This window comes from Dipodomys spectabilis, unplaced genomic scaffold, assembly GCF_019054845.1.
Source record: "Dipodomys spectabilis isolate Male_0828 unplaced genomic scaffold, ASM1905484v1 ptg000051l, whole genome shotgun sequence".
Classification (NCBI taxonomy): Eukaryota; Metazoa; Chordata; class Mammalia; order Rodentia; family Heteromyidae; genus Dipodomys; species Dipodomys spectabilis.
In genome coordinates this window covers 4,880,797-4,900,006 of record NW_024870728.1, presented here as the reverse complement: position 1 = coordinate 4,900,006, position 19,210 = coordinate 4,880,797, and the positions used below count along the sequence as shown (strand labels likewise).

At 38.1% G+C, this 19,210-nt stretch overlaps 1 protein-coding gene and 1 pseudogene across 7 annotated transcripts in view; both read left to right on the top strand.

The window, feature by feature from the left end:
* Positions 1-19,210, top strand: part of Agfg1 (ArfGAP with FG repeats 1) — a 56,705-nt gene that overhangs the window by 16,274 nt on the left and 21,221 nt on the right. For all 7 annotated transcript variants that reach the window (XM_042678953.1, XM_042678952.1, XM_042678955.1 and 4 more), the window contains exons 3-5: positions 12,932-13,047; positions 17,317-17,479; positions 18,233-18,386. In XM_042678953.1, coding sequence (XP_042534887.1) covers positions 12,932-13,047; positions 17,317-17,479; positions 18,233-18,386 — 433 coding nt within the window. The remainder of the gene's footprint in view (positions 1-12,931; positions 13,048-17,316; positions 17,480-18,232; positions 18,387-19,210) is intronic.
* Positions 13,864-14,894, top strand: LOC122107336 (annotated as a pseudogene).

Here is a 19,210-nt window from a genome sequence, read left to right as displayed (position 1 = left end):
ATACAGCCTAAACTATTTGTATGAAACTTAGGTTTGGGCTAGCAGCACAGATTTGGAATTTACTTTCTTACAATAGTGACTTTATATTCAGTATTCTGAAAATTCCAATGGAATCAGAAATTAAAAAATATTATTTTGTCTGGAAGTCGGTGGCTCACACCTGTAATCCTAGATGTGAGGATCATGGGTCGTAGCCAGCCTGGCCAGAAAAGTCTGTGAGACTCTTACCTCTAATTAATCACAGAAGAAGCCAGAGTAGTGCTGTGGCTCAAGTAGTAGAGCGCTATCCTTGAGCAAAAGGAGCCCAGACATAGCACCCAGGCCCAGAGTTAAAGCCCAGGACTGGGAAAAAAATATATATATAATTTTAAAAAAATTCCGTTCTTAGATTTAAAATACAATGACAGAAGATGAAGCTATAGTTACAGACCTGTCTATAGAAAATTATGTAAAAATATGCTGACAGATCAGTAAATATGGTTAAGAGGAGACTTGTCTCAAAACACTATGATGAAAGATATTTTTAGTTGTAGTAAGAACACTTCACCTGAGATCAATCCTGATAAAATTTTAAGTTTGCAACCCATTGTTAACTATAGGCAAGCCTGATGTTGTATAGCAGATCTCAAGAAATTAACTCAGGTGTTTTAAGCTCTAACTTTTTGAAAAGCATTCCTTACTTCCTTCTTAGGCCCTAACATCTACTATTCCACTCTGTTTCTACAATTTAAACTTTTAGATAAACTTTTAGTGAAATAGTATAGTGTTTGTTTTTGTCTTGCTTGCTTCACTTCACAAAATGTTCTTGAAGACACTTAACATAATATTCTCAAGAACTTATAACATGGCAGGATTTTAGAAGGGACCATTTTTGTTGGTGGTGGTAGAGATCATGGGGCTTGAACTTAGGGCCTGGGCACTGTCCCTGAGCTTTTGAGCAACAGTGCTTAATTGGAGATGATTTTGATCTTGATTTTGAACTTCCATCCTCAGATCTCAGCCTCCTGAGCAGCCAGGATTACAGGCATGAGTCACCTGTGCCCTGCTGATGGGACAGTTTTTAAGGCTGTAATATCAAGGTAGATTTAGAATATATAAAAAGAAATTTTTGACTTTGAGGAACTTACTTTATTAAAAAGTAGAAGCAGGAGATAAACATTAGAAATGACTGGAATGGATTCATGAATCTGAAATCCTATCAGGAGGCATTGAAGTCCATAGGCCAGTTAGCACTAGGACAATACTATGAAGTACTGTGGATCCAGTTACAGGTGTGTTCCACAGACTTGGTCAACAGGACATTCACGCTTAGAGAGACATATAACATATATGTAATGAGTAATTGAACACGGTATTAGATAAGATTAATATATTTCAGAAGTAATGCGAAAGGAACGGATTGAGAAGACCTCACAGAAGCAGCAGTGCATTTGCTGTTTTTGAGGGTGACTTGGACTTAAGGTGGCAAGGAAAAACATAGGGATGAAACAAACCCAGAACAAAGAAAAAGGAAAGTTTGCAATAGAAATGTAGGAAATAGGCCAACATTGTGACAGACCTGCAAAGGCCAGCTGGACAGTGTTTTAAGTGACATTTATGATAGAAACAGACCAGAGGTGTGTGTCAGCACAGTGGAGCCTAGATGAGGTGACTGCTGAGGCTGTATGCGCTGTTTCCTGGGAAGGCCTAAGTGAAGGTCCCTGGGACTATGGTAGCTCAGGCAGCATGAGTGCTACCGAGCAGATATCTGAGTTGTAGGTCTTTTCGAGTAGCCCGGGACCAGCTGTTCCTCGAGTTCCTAAATTGGTGCTAGTTTCTTACGGTAAAGCAACTTGCCAGCAACTGGCAAGAGAAAATGCCATCTCATTTGAGGTGCTTTATGAGCTTAATACAGGTTTGGGGCCCATGTTTTTAAAGAATTGGGGGCAGTGAGGCTTTTTGGTTCTGACTTAGGAAATTGAAGGCATTCTTTACAGCATTAACTGTAGGTAGGAGTAGCCAAAGGTCACCTGCAGGAACTTCTGAGTCTTCCACTAGATGTGGGCTCTCCCACTTCCTTCCCTGGCTCATCCTGGCTTTTTTTTGTCAGTTGTGGGACCTGAACTCTGGGCCTGGGCACTGTCCTCCCTCAGCTCTTCAGCTCAAGGCTAGCGCTCTACCACTTAAGCCACAGCGCCACTTCCGGCTTTTTCTGCTTATGTGGTGCTGAAGAATTGAACCCAGGGCCTCATGCATACAAGGCAAGCACTCTACCACTAAGCCACCTTCCCAGCCCACTGGCTTGTGATCTTTCCAATGGCTCTCTGGGAGTGAATGGTCATCTCCTATGTGAGAACTTACCGGTGCCATTGCTCTCACTGGGTGAGCAGGATCTCTTGGTGATATGGGCAAGGTCTCCTGGTGATGATGTGAGCAGGACCGTGCACCAGCTGCTTTGCCTATAGGGGAGCCTGGCTGGATAGCAGGTCCTGCGGCACAATGGACAGATCTGGACAGATCTGCTTTGCTTCTCCTTGTCCCAAACGTGTTTCCTTTTTTGGTTGTAGGGCTTGAACCCAGGGCCTGGGCATTGTCTTTCAGCTCTTCAGTTCAAGGGTAGCGCTCTACCACTTGAGCCACAGTGCCACTTCCCAAACTTGTTTTTTAATGAAAAGTTTAAAAAACAAGATTTAAAAGTTAGAAGTATAATAAATATTATGCTAAATTTGCTATAGCAGATATATATGTTATCTGGTTACTAATCAGTATCATTCAAATTAAGTTTCAAGCAAGTTCACATTGCCTCTGAAATACTCAAGTATGTCCTTAGAATCCATATTTGTTTAGTTGTTTTGAAATGTATTTTGCGCATAGTGAAATGCCAGGATCTTTTGCGTGAGTGTTTTGGTTGGTTGTATTTTCTCAGAACTGAGGTTTGAACTCGGGGCTTCATGCTTGTAGGCAGTTCTCTTGCCCTTGAGGTACCTCTCTAAGCCCTTTTGCTTTGTTCATTTTGAGATGTGTTTTGCGTTGGTTCTGGCTGTCTCCAGGCAGTGGAAGACAGGTATGTACTGACATGTCTAGCTTTCTCTCTGTTGACGTGTAGGGGATTGTAAACTGTTTTGCTTAGGGTGGCCTTGTACTTCAGATCTCCTCAGTAGCTGGAATTGCAGGATTCCAGGTATAAGCTACTCACTTGGTTTGTTTTTAGTGGCAACACATTTTTTCTTTTTGGTCCGTCATGGGGGCTTGAACTCAGGGTCTGAGCACTGGCTCCCTGAACTCCTTTGCTCATGGCTAGCGCTCTATCACTTTGAGCCACAGCTCTACTTCCAGTTTTTAGGTGGGTGATTGATGTGGAGATAAAAAGTCTCATGGCCTTTTTCTGCCTGGGCTGGCTTTGAACCCCAGTCATTAGATCTCAGCCTCCAGATTAGCTAGCAATAAAGGCGTGAGCCACCAGTGCCCAGCCAAGCAAGCACTTTTATCACTGTGTAGCATCTTCTACTCCTGGATCCGTTCTGATAATTGTCCCAGTTTGGCAACCCAAAGCCTCTATTAGGATATAGCACACAGGTATTATTCCAGAAAGTTCTACATACACCTTCCTATTTATTATCTCACCAATCCAGATTTGTTTTTTATTTATAGTCATAAAAATAAAATGATAAAGTGTGCTTTTTTGTGGGACACTTCTGAAAATATTAAATATGAATGTTTATAGCTTTCCTTTTATTCCTATATTCTATGTCCATTCTTCTTTGTCAGATATGTCCTCAGCATATACCTTTTTATTTTCTTACTGCTGTCTATCAGCAAGCAGTTCATGATTTTAATGAGATACAATTTCTATTTTTCCTTTATGGTTAATGTTCTCTAGGTCCTATCTTAAATCTTCACTCCCAAATCATGAAAGTAATCTCTTTTGTGCATTTCTTCAAGAATTTTAGCAGACCTGCATGGTGTTGCAGGGATGAGGTGAGAGAGGCTGCTTTCCAATGATGAGCATATAAAACAGGAGCAAAACATGTGTTTCCTCCAGGAAAGATTGCCTTCATTTATGGCCATCTCTGTTATTTCCTGAGCATGTTATAAAGCTGCCACTGCATAGGGTTTTATTTATTCTGTCTAAGTTACTCTTATTCTTGGGTGCTGGGAAGGTACCCTGGAAGCTTGTTGGTGGTCATGAATCAGCAGGCTTTTTCTCTGTGGCCTCAGATAGTTTTAGGCTGTGCTGTCTATAAAGTCTTTGTGGCTGTTGCTCAGGACTGATTGTGTAACTGAATGTAGTCTGACAAGAGGTACATAGTGGGTGTGGCTTAGTAAGATCCCCATTTACAAATACAGGTCTTAGGCTAGATTTAGCTTTCAGGGTGTGACTTTTTGACCTCTGGCCTACATATGGTATGAGAATTTGTGTCAGCATATTATTTCTGCCTTAAATAAGTTGGGAAACAAATGTTCTAGGTCACCTTCTATGTTTTAAGGTGAAGGAAAGTAATTTCTATTGTATATACATTTCTTAAAGTTGCTTTCACTCAAGTAGCAGATTATTAAGGATGTCTCAAGTACTGAGAAGGCATGTATGAAGCAGGAAATTAGAGAAGACATTCCTGCCTCATGAAGTTTGCATTTTAAAATTGTGAGGTAAAGGGCACGAATATAGATAATGTGTTGTATAGTGTGTATCTGGGTTGAAGCCTTTGGATTGGATGGTCAGGGAAGATTTCCTGAGGGTGTCGTGATTTGGAGGAATGATGATACTAGGTAGGTGGCTTTGGAGAATTATCAGGACTCAGATCCTGTTGGAATCTGTTGGCTGGGAGGAAGAATTTGATGGTTATGTTAGGCCATTATAAAGTAGTTAGTATTTAAATTAAAATCCAAACCCCAAATGCTCTACTGGATGCTTGTCATACTCTTGAGGATGAGGCTGGGTGATCCTAAGTTTGAGGCCATCCTGGGCTTAGTGGCCATGCCCCGTCTCTCAGGGTGCTCCCCTCATACCTCTGTATGCACAAAGGCTGTTGTGTTTCACTGATCTGCAGAAAACAAACACAAAGCTGGTGTGTACCCAGTTTTAGTTACTCAGTTGCATATGTTTGCTCTTTCTGGAACAGTTTATATAACCAAATGTTAAGATTGAGGATAACATAGTGTCTTTAAAAATGTATGTAAAAGCAGGACTGTCAATTTCTCTTGCAATACACATGTGAATTTTTTCTTGTTTTTGTTTGGTAAGCATTATTTAAATCTTCTGTCACAGAAATACCTATCAGTTGGTGATCTAAAAATATTAGTATAGTCATGCTAATGTAAGCTGGGTTGGATATAGGAAATGTTACTAATGTACTTATTTTCCTAGTATTAGCTTGAGTCATTCAATATTTTTGAAGTATTTTTCTGATTGTGTACTCTCCCTGGTTTCTCTTAGGGTATCTATCTAAAGAGCTCTTAATAGTATTTTTTATTTAATATAGTTCTTTGTTTTTTTCTGCTGCCAGAAAGTAGAAATTATTCATGCAATGTTCTTTTAACTCTCCAGTTTTTTCCTCTTTTATGAACAATGTTATTTACATGTGTTTATATCTTACATATATAAGGAGACTACTCTCCATCTCTGCTGTGGAGAAAAAGTACAAAAAAAACCCAACTATAGTCTGAAATCTAGTTAGCTAGATGTAGATTGCCTTAATCAAAAATAGATTCTCTAATTCCTGAGCAATTTCCTGTCCTTTCCTTATTCTTTTCTACCTAGAAGTTGTAACCAGAGTGATGGCATGTTATTTCTTTTTTTGCCTTTTTTATGACAATAAGGCTTGTTTGAATAAAGGTAAAGGGTGTTTTAGCACAATTCTGCTGTTTTGCTGTCCCTGAGAGGGTTATAGAGCAGTGGTAAAGTGCTTTCTACCCTTAACCTGTACTTTTTCTCAAGCTTAATGTAACACTGTTAACTTTCTTTCCTTTTTAAGCACATAATTCAGAATGAGTATGACTGTTACCTGTTTTTTGGTGTTTATAGCTGAATTTGTGAAATTGCTTGTTCTCTATTGTGATTCGGGTGTGCTGGGGATAGTTTTCACCCACTCTTCCAGCTCTAGCCTTTGCCTCACTCTTTACCAGCAGCTGACCTGTCTGAACATACAAATGGAATTGGGGCCTACTGATGGGATTGATTGTTAGCAGATAAAAGAAAGGATATTTACTTTCTTGACTTGCCTGTTATTAACCCTGGGGCACTACACTGTTACCAGTTACAGTGACCATCGCATGATTAAACTTCTCATATTACCAATTGAGTATACCATCTATTCACCAAAGCTCACCTTTGAGTTATAAAGCATGCATTAAAAAGTTTAAATCCTGTTAGTAACTATCATGATTCTAATTTTAAAATGGATCAACACTAGGACTCTGACAATTTCATAAATTTATTCTGTAGGGTATTGTGATTTTATTTTTAATTCCTCCATAAGATCTAGCTTTGAGTATTATTCTGTTTACCGAATAATTAGAATGGCTCAATTTACTGTTTTACACGTTGAAGAGAATTTAGAAGTAGTGAATGAAGCACACAGTGATTCAAATATAGTTTGTAATGAGTTTCCTGTGAGGGGTAAGAAGTGCTATGTAATTTCAGAGCTGGGAGATTATTCCATCCACACTACTTTGATTCTGTTTGCAGTAGGACTGAAGGGAGACCCACTCTTTTGTGGGTTTTTGGTGAGACCTCCTCCTCCCAGTGTTTACTAATCTTATCACAGTAAACCGTCCATGGAAAATCAGGCCCCAAACAAGTATACATGTTTAAATTTCACTATATCTGCTTGTTGATTGTTTATTCACTATATAGGCTTGTTCTTAAGCATGTTAATTCATTTAGCCCATCCAGCATCCCTCATTATCCACATTTAAAAATATACCAAAACATGTCAGGCAGTCTGATTCCGTACCCTAGGCTCTCAAACACCACAACTACATTATGCCATAATTAGAGCACTTATCCCTTCCCCCTCTCTAAATAGATGATCAAAACTAATCCTATTATGTGTTAGCCTTTGGGAGTGATGACTTTCAGGGTTTGTTGTTCTTCAGTACCTTTTTCTACCTTCCTCTCCCTTTTTCCTCAGTATCGGCCTGTGTCTTCTTCTTGGAGTTATTCCAGTCAGTTAGTTCCTCTCATTCACTTAGATTTTAATTTTAGTTCCTTACATAATATATTTTTCTGACTGGTGCTAATCATTTTTTGATATTTCCAGAATCCACATGGATCATCCACATAGTTTCCCAAGCCTGATCTCCAATGATCCTTCATCCCATTTTAGATTTTTTATTTGTAATAAATAAGCATCTTGCCTCTTAGATTTCAGTTTCCAGTGTTCAGTGTCCCCCCACTGAACTTTACTTCCCAGCTCATTTGATCCAAATTACAATACTTTTGGGATATTATATAGACTTTAAGGCCAAACCTCTTTGCTTTTATCAATCTACCTTTGACTTTATGGTCTAGTATTATACCCACTTCCTTGTTAAGGCCAGAAATTACATCTCCTTTAAAGCTAAGCTGCCAGAAGTGGCTGGAGAAAACACATTCTTTTAATTATCCTCATCTTCAGTGTTTTGTGGTCACAAGTTCTCAGTGCTACTTCATTCTTAGTCTCTTCATTTCCCCTTTCCACCTTTAAATGAAATTCTTTTTCAGTTGATGATGTTCATTTTACTAAAATAAAGCAGAGAGAAAAGAAACTTCACCTCTTACAGAAAATCTGCAAGCCTAAAAGAGAATTTTAGTACAGAGAACAGAATCAACTTGGTAAGGACCAAAATGTGACAATAGGTTACTGACTAAATTTGATAAATAGTTAGTATATGTATACTTTAAATCTATGAATACATGCATGTATGAGCATACCCATATATCAACCTACCCAGCCACCCACCTGCTCAGAGGATAGGAGAGATGAAGAAAACTATAAGCCAAAAGGAAGTTTCCATTAGCTGGCTGGCCTAGATATTACTAGATACTAGCTACATTGTTTTTCAAAATTTGTTCTGCTTCAGAATCATGTAAAGGGACTAATAATAGGTGGTTCCTTAAAGTCATAGTTTGAATAAGGGTTTAGGTGATTGATGCTTCTGTCTCCAGGGAATTGTAGCATCACATTTTGGCAACCACTTCACCTGAGTTACTGCTGAACTACCAAGAATATCAGAATGGTAAGGATTTAAGTGATGTAGTTATAAAAATAGCTTTTGTGGGATAACATAGTAAGGAGTAAAAGCTGACTAGTAACACTGGGGATGTTTAGTATCAGGTCACCTGAGTTTGCAGTTGACTCAAGTAGTTAGTGACTTTTTCTGTTAAGAGTAAGAGTAGATATTGGCACCAGCAGTTCATGCTTCTAATCCTAACTACTCAGGAGGCTGGGACCTGGGGGATAGAGGTTTGAATCCAGCCTGGATAAAAATGTCTGAGAGAGACTCTTTTTCTATTAACTGCCTGGGCTGGAGGTAGCAATGTGTCTGCAGAGCACCAGCCATGAGTAAGCAAGCCCAACAAAGGAGCATGAGGTCCTCAAGTTCAAACCCTGATACTGACCAAGAAAAAGAAGTGGTGAGGTGTACGCCGGGCGCCGGTGGCTCACGTCTATAATCCTAGCTACTCGGGAGGCTGAAATCTGAGGATCTCGGTTCAAAGCCAGCCCAGGCAGAAATATCCGTGGGACTCTTATCTCCAATAAACCACTAGAAAACCAGAAGTGGCACTGAGGCTCAAGTGGTAGAGTGCTTGCCTTGAGCTGAAGAGCTGAGGGACAGTGCCCAAGCCCAGAGTTCAAGCCCCACGACCGACAACAACAACAAAAAAAGTGATTAGGAGCCATTATCAGCCTATCAATATGGTGGCAACTTTATGATCTGCCTTCAAGCCCCATCTTTCATTTTATTTATTTGTATGCTTGTTATTGTTCATCATTATTTTTAGCTTAAATATTTATGAAACTAGTAATTTGGGGATACAAAAATGATATTAAAAAGTGTTCTGAAGTAGATTGTTACTGCTTGATAGTTTGGTGGAATAGGAAGATGGCTGTTAGTGTCTCTTGTTTCAGGAAATTTTAAGATAGAAGAACTAAAAGCTTAGGGTCCTGATCTGATCTGATTGATTACAGAGTATTTCTCATGGAGCAAATGAGGACAACTCTGTTATTTTCGTTTGGGGAGATTTTGGAAGAATCATTAATTCAGTATCTACAGAAGGAAAGGTTTCTTTTTGTCTTCCCCTCTTATCCCCCTCCCCCACCTCCTGCAGACACACTTGCTACATATAAAAGCCAGTCTCATGAGCCAAAGTGCCACTTCCGCCTTTTTCTGTTTATGTGGTGCTGAGGAATCAAACCTAGGGCCTCATGCATGTAAGGCAAACACCCTACCACTGAGCCACCTTCCCAGCCCCTCTCATGTTCTAATTTCAAACTTGGAACCCTTTTCCTGTTTCAGCCTAAGTGCTGGAATTGTAATGGGGATTGAACCCAGGACCTTGTGCTTCCCTCAGCCAGACTCTACTTAGTTTCACCCTCTCCCCTCCAGCCAGGCCTCCAAACCCCATCTCATTCTTTTTTGGGGGGTCAGTCATGGGGCTTGAACTCTGGGCTTGGGGCATTGCCCCTGAGCTCTTCAGCTCAAGGTAAGTAGTCTACCACTTGAGCCACAGCACCACTTCTGGTTTTCTAGTGGTTTACTGGAGAGTCTCACAGACTTTCCTGCCTGGGCTGGCTTTGAACCGTGATCCTCAGATCTCAGCCTCCTGAGTAGCTAGTATTACAGGTGTGAGCCACCGGTGCCCAGCTTGTTCATACTTTTTAAATGGCCAAAAAATCTTTGGGCAGGATGGACCTCTTTAAATTAATGCTACAAATTAATACTGCAAAGTTAACACTAAAAATTTGTAGTATTTCCCCAGTAAGTTATATTACCCTGTCACTTTCAGGCTTTACTGCTGAAATGTTTTTGTATGGTGGTGTTATACCTTAGCCCAGACTTAACATGTGTCAATATGAGTTAACACGTATTAAGCAACTTCTTATTATCTATTCTGAGCAAAATAAGAGGAGTCAAAGAAAGCATTCTGAAACATACTTGAGGATGTGGTGGGAAGAGGGTAGAATTCTTTTTCCCCCATCTTTCTTCTTTCTTCCTTACACAGTTAAGTGAATAGAGACATTGAGAAAAGATACTTTTGTTTCTCTAGGTTCACAATTTTTTTTTATCAGCATTTTGAAACCAGATACTACATGCTTTTCATGCTGTCATATTGGTTATTTATTTACTTATTTATTTATGTATGTATGTATTTATGTATTTATGCCTGTCCTTGGGCTTGAACTCAGGGCTTGAGTGCTGTCCCTGAGCTTTTTTGCTAGCTTTGAAATATGATCTTCAGATCTCAGCCTTCTGAGTAGCTAAGATGATAGGTAAAAGCTACCAGCATCTGGTTTACATATTTTATTTTTTTGTCGGTCGTGGATCTTGAACTCTGGGCCTGGGCACTGTCCCTCAGCTCTTCAGCTCAAGGCGAGTGCTCTATCACTTGAGCCACAGCACCACTTCCAGCTTTTTCTGTTTAGGTGGTACTGAGGAATCGAACCCAAGACCTCATGCGTGCAGGGCAAGCACTCTACCACTGAGCCACCTTCCCAGCCCATGGTTTACATACTTTAAAAAAAGTAAATTGTGAAACCTTGTAGACTTTTAGAACTTTATTGAGAAATAATTATAGTAACTTTTTTTTGTTTTGTTTTTACCAGTCCTGTGGCTTGAATGCAGGACCTGGGCACTGTCCCTGAGCTTCTTTTGCTCAAGGCTAGTGCTCTACCACTTGAGCCATAGCCCATTTTCAGCTTTTTCTGTGTATGTGGTACTGAGGAATCAAGCCCAGGGCTTCATGCATGCTAGGCAAGCACTCTACCACTATGCCACATTCCCAGCCACTTGTGACTTTTTTTAGGGGGTGCTAACACTGGAGTTTGAATACAAGGTTTTATGCTTGCTAGGCAGGCACTATTATCATTTAAGACACAAAATAGAGTGTTGGGTTTTGCTAAGGTGCGCCAGGATTGAAATTTTGAATAGTTAAAATGATATACCACCACTCTTAGCTTTGTTAGCTGAGGTAAGGTCTAACTTTTTGCTGGGCATAGTCTCAAACCGCAGTGCCTGCCTCCCAGCAGAGGAGGGATAATTAGTGTCACTCACGATGCCCAAACTCACAGTAACTTGCACATATTTAAAGCATATGATTTGATATGATTTTGACAGATGTATACTTTGAAACCACCATTGCATTAAACATGACAATTTACGTTTTCATTATCTCTAAGAAGTTCTTGTGTTTCTGTGTAATGAATTCACTGATCTGATATTCTTGCTTCAAAGTAAATTAATATTTTCTAAAATTTTAAGTGATAGAATGTTAGTCCTATAAAGCCTCCTTTCTCAAAACCTTTATTCCTTTAGCAGCTGTTTATTGAATAATATCTTCTGTGTGCTAGACATCAGGATAATGCTCTGGTGTAGTAATCTATCCACTTAATTTCATCTTGTTGTAAATTTTTCCTCAAAATATCCCTTACTTTCCACCCAAGAAATCAGTTAACAACCTGGCTCAGAAGGGAGAATCTATACTCACCTAACTAAATTCATTAGGTGGTGCATACCTGTAATCCCAGCTGCCCACGGGTGATAGAAGGAGAGGGTTTCTGATTTCTCTTAGTATAATTATCCTGAAGTTTATTCCTGTTTCTCATATCAATATTATATTCTTTTTAATTGCTGAATAGTGCCCTTCTTTGGTTGTTCTACAATTTGTTTATTTACTTATTTATATACTTCGGCTTGGATTATTTCAGTTTGGGATGTTATCAGTAAATATGTGAGTATTTATGTACATGTCTGAGTGTGGTCATGTGCTTTCAATTTTTTTCTTAAATATCTAGATATAAACATTGGGTCATGTGCTAAATGTATGTTTATCTTAAACTGCCAAACTCATTTCCTGAGTTGGACCATTTTCCTCTTATTCTGGAAAATGGTGTAGTTGCTTTTTGAGCTTTTGTACAGGTATGTTCTAAGGGGTACATACACCTGGAGTTATCTATGTCATGGGGTCTCAATCTTACCTCAGTTCATATTTCCTACATTATTTATGAAATTGAACTCTATATAGATTACCTGGGTAAGTATTTACTTACTACTCATATCTCTTTTCCTCCTCTTTATTGAATTGTCTGACTTCAGCAGTTGAGTTGTAGGAGTTCTTATGTTTTAGATTCATGTATTTTTTTCAAGTTCTTACACATTTTGCCCATAGTTTTATTAGTTGATACCTGTTTGTTTTTAATGAGACTTCTTTATCATTTTATTTTCTATTTGATTCTTCAGGAATTAAATATCTTCAGTTCTTTGTAGCCATTGTACAAAAAAGCATATGCTGAAAATTATAGAGTAGGGTTGTTCTGCATTAAGTTATTAGTGTTTTAATAGCACATTATTTCTGATTCTAGTATTTGTTTTGTTTGATGTTTAGTTTAAGGACCCTTAAAATTGCAGTTGATTAAGGTTGTGGTTTAGGGATAAGGGAACTGAAGTTATATAGGTTATATAACTATGCTAATATTTTATAGTTCATAATTGGGGGAGGACCAAAAAGACTTGCGCTCCTTTCAAACTTTGGTTCACTGTTCATTTCCCTAAGAAGTGCTCTTTCTGATTCTATTGTGTAAACTATACTCCATACTTCAATATAATAAATTTGGTTCCTGAATATCTGCTAATTCCTCATTGAAAGCAGCATTATTAAAATTAGTAGGTAGGTTAGCTTTCTGAAAGAATAAAAATTTCCTTAAATTTCATCAAAATACTGAACTTAACACTTGTTTTTAAAATTCTTTCCAAGGTCTGTAAACAGATTTGGCTAGGATTATTTGATGATAGATCTTCAGCAATTCCAGACTTCAGGGATCCACAAAAAGTGAAAGAGTTTCTACAAGAAAAATATGAAAAGAAAAGATGGTGAGTGAATAGTTTGTGTGTAGAAGAGTTGACTCTCCCCAAATTACAGTAACTATGGGTAAAATAATCTGACATGATGAAGGAAAGGAGACAGGCAGAAAGGAAAAAAAAAAGTAAATAGGTTGTCCTTTTATTAGATTGGGTTTCTAAAAACCTTACTTGCATTTTATCTTATTTATACCTACTATTAGCCTTTCATTATACCAGGACTTCTGCGTTTTATTTTGTTTTGTTTTCTCTTTAAACAAGATCCTTTCTCTAAGCCTTCCTGTTAGTTTCTATAAACATTGTTAGCCCTATAAAGCCTCCTTTCTCAAAACCTTTATTCCTTTAGCCACTAATTTATTGAATGATATCTTCTGTGTTCTGGGCAGCAGGATAGGTGATACATCCACTGGATTGCATCTTTTAGTAAGTTCTTTGTCAAATATTCCTGACTTCCCACCCACGAAATCAGCTAACAACCTGGCTGAGAAGGGAGAATTTATATTTGCCTAACTAAATTCTTCAGGTGGTGCATGCCTGTAATCCCAGCTGCTCAGGAGGCTTGAAAGTTTGAAGCCAGCTTGGGTTTAGTCAAACCCTGTCTCAAAATAAAATAATAATAATAATCATTATCATCATCCCTGGCGATGAAGCCATGTGATAGAATACTTGCTTAGCATGCGCAAAGCCCTGTATTCCATTTCCAGTTATTCCTTAGTCTCCCAAAGAAAATCCAATAGATTGTACACTAAGGTGGTATATCCTTTAAATCAGAACAAGGATTAGACCAGTAAGAGCCTGCATTGCAAAACAGCATTTTGCTTCTCTCTCAGAATGAATGGAGACCAGAAACTGAATGTTTATGCCGAGAAAAAGCAGGATTTCATCCAACCCTTCTCCCAGATTTCAAGGAGCTGACTTGAGGGTGAGATAAGGCACTCAGAGACAGGAGATACCATTGCCCAGCTTAAGGAAGTCCTAGCGTACAGTGCCATTGGAGGCAAGTTCACCTGAGGTTTGTCAGTGCTGGTAGCATTCCGGGAGTTGGTGGATGCAAGAAATTAGGATGTTGACAGCTCCAGCAGGCCCTGACTGTGGGCTGGTGTGTGGAACTGCTGGAAGTTTTCTTCCTGGTGTCACATCACATCATAGACTCTTCCTTACCTGCCAGGAGCAGATCTGCAGGTATAAGAAGCCATGCATAATTTGGATGCTTCTTGAAGCATGTGTCTACTACCTGCTCAAGTTCTACTGCTGGGAGCGGCCCTCCTACCTGAACCTGATCTAGCTCTTCCTTCAGAGTTCCTACCGAGATTGGCAGACTCTGGACCTCATCATAGCTCCCCAGATCCATGTGGATCTTGACAGATGCACTGGAAAATGGTATAAATCTATTATCAAGTACAAGAGAACTTTCTACTTCTAACTGTCTTTGCATTTGCCATGTACATGGCCGGCATTGACACAGAGAAGGAGCACACTAATGCCAAGAAGATCCTGCTGGAGCTGAGAGAGTTCTTTCAGGTGCAGGATGGTTACCTTGACGTTTGTGAGAACCCCACTGTGACTGGAAAGGTTGGCACTGACATGCAAGACAGCAGGTGCCTCTGGCTGGTGCTGCAGCATCTGCAAGGCCCCTCTAGAATACCGTCAGGCTTTGCAGGAAAATTGTGGGCAGAAGGATGCCAAGAAGGTTCCCAAGTGAAGGCACTTTAGGAGAAGCTGTGCTGCTAGCTGTGTTCTTTGATAAGGAAGACAGTTACAGCTGCTCTGAGCATCATCCAACAGTATGCCCACTCCTGCTGCCCGGCGTCTTGCAGCCAGCCAACAAGATTAACAAGCAGTAAAGGTGACCTAGAGACTACAAGGACTGTGCGTGAGAGCTCTCAATACATTACTGTCCCACAAAAAATTAAATTTAAAAAATAGAGATAATCTAGGATTATATCCCTAGAACTAGTGTTGAGCTACTCAGGACTCCTCATTTTTAGCTTTATGATAAAACTCTTAAGGACAAAACTAAGATTATTAACTAAGATCTCTCGGTTATTTCTTTAACTGATTTGAACAGTGCATTTCCTTTCAGGAGGTTCAGAAAATAGGAAGAGTCAAGGATAAGGGGATCGATGATGGGGACTGCGTGTTTTCTGTGAAGAATGGTCGGTCTTTTAACCAGGGGATGTTATGTTCACAGCTAGCGTGGTCTTGAGAGAGCACTTGGCGAGAAATCTTTACTTTCATTTATCTCTGACTTGTATGTTCTGAATACTAAATGGTTAATGTTAGCTGAGTTTATATTCTTACTGTTTAAAATAATCTGCTTTTTTCAAGACTCAGTTAATTAACTATATCTACTGGCCGTAGATATATTGGGCATGAATACAGTTTGTATATTATATATAGGTACATAAATATAACAGTATAATTTTAGTTCAAGGAAAAACTATTAGATGGTAGGATAATAGTAAAATTAGAGTGGCATGGATGATTCTTTAAAGATGAAAGTTATTCATTTTTTATCATCTTAGGTGTTAATTTACTATACCTTCCAAACTGTAGATAAATTTTTTTTAATAGCCCTAAGAAAATGTTTGGGTTTCTTAGTGTTACTTTTACCAACTTTAGAAAGTCAGTTTGGTACAACTTACTGAAATTTTAGGTAGATTGGCTCTAGCTATGAGAAATGAATAAAAAAAGTAAGGAAAATGTGAATTATGTTAGAATTAAAACCACAGTAATGATAAATTACTCAAACTATAATGCAAATAAGTGAAAAGCTCCAATAATAAGAATTTGTGTTAATTGTTTTCTACTAAGAAGCAGGTGGTAATAACATGAGTAGTACAATTAGAGACATAAGTAGTCAGGGAAGAGAGGTAACTACAATTCCTTAGGGTCAGAATCTATTTGACCCCTGTTCCTGCACACCTGTAACACGCAGTTGGAGAAAATGAAATAGTTTTTTAAGAACTTGAGAAAACACACAATACCCAGTGTTATCCAGAGATATTTGAATTGTTCTTTTGACCACTTCTCATAATAAGTTCTTATAAAGATTAGCTTCTTCACATTAAGTGGGAAAGTATTTTGAAACTGCAATCTATTATTGAGTTACAAACTGTTACCATACTTGACTCTACTTTGACTTTGTGTCATCACTGTAATGCCATACTAAGGGAAGCAAGCATCACTTTTTGTTTTACTCTTACACCATTTGTTATCACTTGCATTTACTGGTGGTGGGGAGCCAGGTATATTGCTTGTTTTTAATGTATAGTTTGATAATAGCCAACAGTCCACATAGTTAATGTACTGGGAACTATCCTAAGTGCTCTACAAATGTTAAATTAATTAAACTCCACAGCAGCTGTCTGTTTTACAGATGAAAAGATGGAAGCAGAGTAAAGTGATTAGTGTAAAGTTTCACTGCATTGAGCAGTGGAGGTTGGATTTGAGCTCTGTAATTGGAAATAGTTGCTCTTAATCACATTATTTGCCTGTTCCCCTACAGTTTGATACAAAGGATAGAGAGGAGGGTAGAAATACAACCAGCATTACAAAGGACAAAATCTATCAAATAATCCCACTCCTGCAAATTAACTTTGTTGACATGTTGGCATTATTGAATTCTTACTGCTTGCTCTTCCTTTGCCTCCCCTCTTCCCATGATCCTGTGTTCGTGTGACTGTCAAACCTGAAAGACCCGTGACATCTTATGAGCATCTTTACATGTCAGAGAAGGATGTTGGCTATGTAGTATTATGCAGCTTTTAACATAGTCCCATTGTATATTTTCCTCTTGATAGATGTTTCATTTCTATTTATATCATTCAGTACTTAGAAACTGAAACTTTGTAAAACTCACTAATTTAAAAATGTGTAATCCCTTAATTTACATTTTATTTGACTCTAAGTTTTAATATCTATGTCTTATAAATTTCTTTGTCCATTTTAAAATGAAATTACTGATATTTTTAGTGATTTAGAGTAAGTCTTTACATTTTAGGCTGTTAACTATAATGTGTTATCTTTTTCACTATCTCCACATATTTCTAATCTTGAAGGTATTTTCATTTCTGAAAGTAAGAATATAGTATTAAGTATTCATCAAGATAATTAGCTGTATATCTTGTCAGCAAAGCAGTTATTTTATTGGAAAAAAGCAAGAGTAAGATCAATGTGTTGCAGTTTTATACAATTAGAATTTCACTTAATGGTTTTTGTATAAAATTCCCTGATTTTTTTTTTAAATTAATGGCCTATTCTCATTTTCGCATGTTTTAGGTATGTTCCACCAGAACAAGCTAAAGTGGTGGCATCAGTTCATGCATCTATTTCAGGGTCCTCTGCCAGTAGCACAAGCAGCACACCTGAGGTCAAACCACTCAAATCTCTTTTAGGAGATTCTGCACCAGCACTGCACTTGAATAAGGGCACGCCTAGTCAGGTGAGAGTAGTCTTTAAATCTTTGTTGGGACTTCTACGTAAGATTGAATGTCAAGAATTTGAAGGTTCACAGCAACATAACCTTGAGTATCAGTAGCATTGTATCCTAATAGTTTTCTTTTTAAAAAAAATTCAATGATTGTTGGGAAAGTAGTAGGAATGGGTATGCATATTTCTATTTGTGTGTGTAAGATCATTTTGCCTTCTCTGCAATTTGAAAAGATGTACAAGAAATGTTGCTAAAGCTCTTCATCATATATTATCTACTTAGGAAAACATGGATCTGTAGTGAGCCTCTGTGATGGATGTTCTCATTCTGTAGAAGTAGTAGGATTTTCCCACATGTGTGATTAAGGAGCATGCTTATCATTAAAATGCATTTGTCTTTGCACTATATCTGGGTCTAAGAAGTCTGAACAGAAGAAACCTGATTAAGTTGATACCTAAAGTACACAGTTCTATATTGTAGTTGATAAGACTGACAGATCTGTTAACTATGTGGTGATACCACCTCTGTCCTACACAAGAACTCTGAAACATACTCATGTGCATTAAATTCTTCCCCTTTTATAATACATTATAAAGCTTTTGGATAAATACTGTTTTCACAGAAGGACTAAGTGGGGGGAAACGAAGGAAGGCATAAGTCAAAATTCTTCCTATGTATAAATTCATATTAAGCTTTATGAATTGAAAATGGTTTTACAGAAACACTCAGCAGAAGTGTCTTTGTGGTTAATAATGTGGTTTATAGTCCCCAGTTGTAGGTTGTTCTCAAGGGCAGCAGCAGGAAAGGAAGCAGTTTGACCTTTTGAGTGATCTTGGCTCAGATATCTTTGCTGCTCCAGCTCCTCAATCAACAGCTACAGCCAATTTTGCTAATTTTGCACATTTCAACAGCCATGCAGGTATGTGTCTTTTCCTAGTTGCTTTGCCCAGGATGTATGTAAAGCTTCAAGAAACATCCATTCTTTATTAAATTTAAGTCTCTGTGCACATGTTTTATTCAGGGTGTTTGGTCACTGTTAAATGGTGAAGCTAAGCATGTAATTGGTACTTTTTACTTAAGAGATTATGTGTAATAGCAATTATGATCTTTTCTGTGGAAAAATGAAGATATTAAAATGCACACGTGTTTGTGTGTATATAACATTATTCCTTTATTATGGTAAATTATTCCACACATATACTCAAAACTAAATGGATAATTTAACCTTGTTTCTTTCATTTATCATTCCATTCATTATTTTGAAGCAAATTTTGAGATATATTTGTATAAGAGGACTTTTCTCTGTTAAATTTTACAGTAGTATTACCATGCTCTAAATAGCAATGATTCATCTTCCACTATTCAAATTTCTGCCAATCGGAATTTATGTGTATGCACATGAGCGAAGTGTATGTATCTACACATACATACATGTACACACATATATCAACACCAGTATAGTTTGCTGGGATTAAATTTCAGATAAGATGCAGACTTTGCAGTTAAGAGGTACATTTTAGTTTTCTGTGAGTCTCCATTTTTTCTCTCTCTGATTTGTTAAAGAAAGTAGGTTATTTAGATTTTGCAGTAACCTGAATTTGGTGGATTGTATCACTGTGCAATTATAATTATAGTTGGATCTAGAGACTTGATTAGTTACAGATCCACATATATGGTAAGGAAGGCTGAGGCCGGGGTGCTAAGGGAGTTGCAAGCTCTTTATCTTGGGGGAAAGGTGTTCAG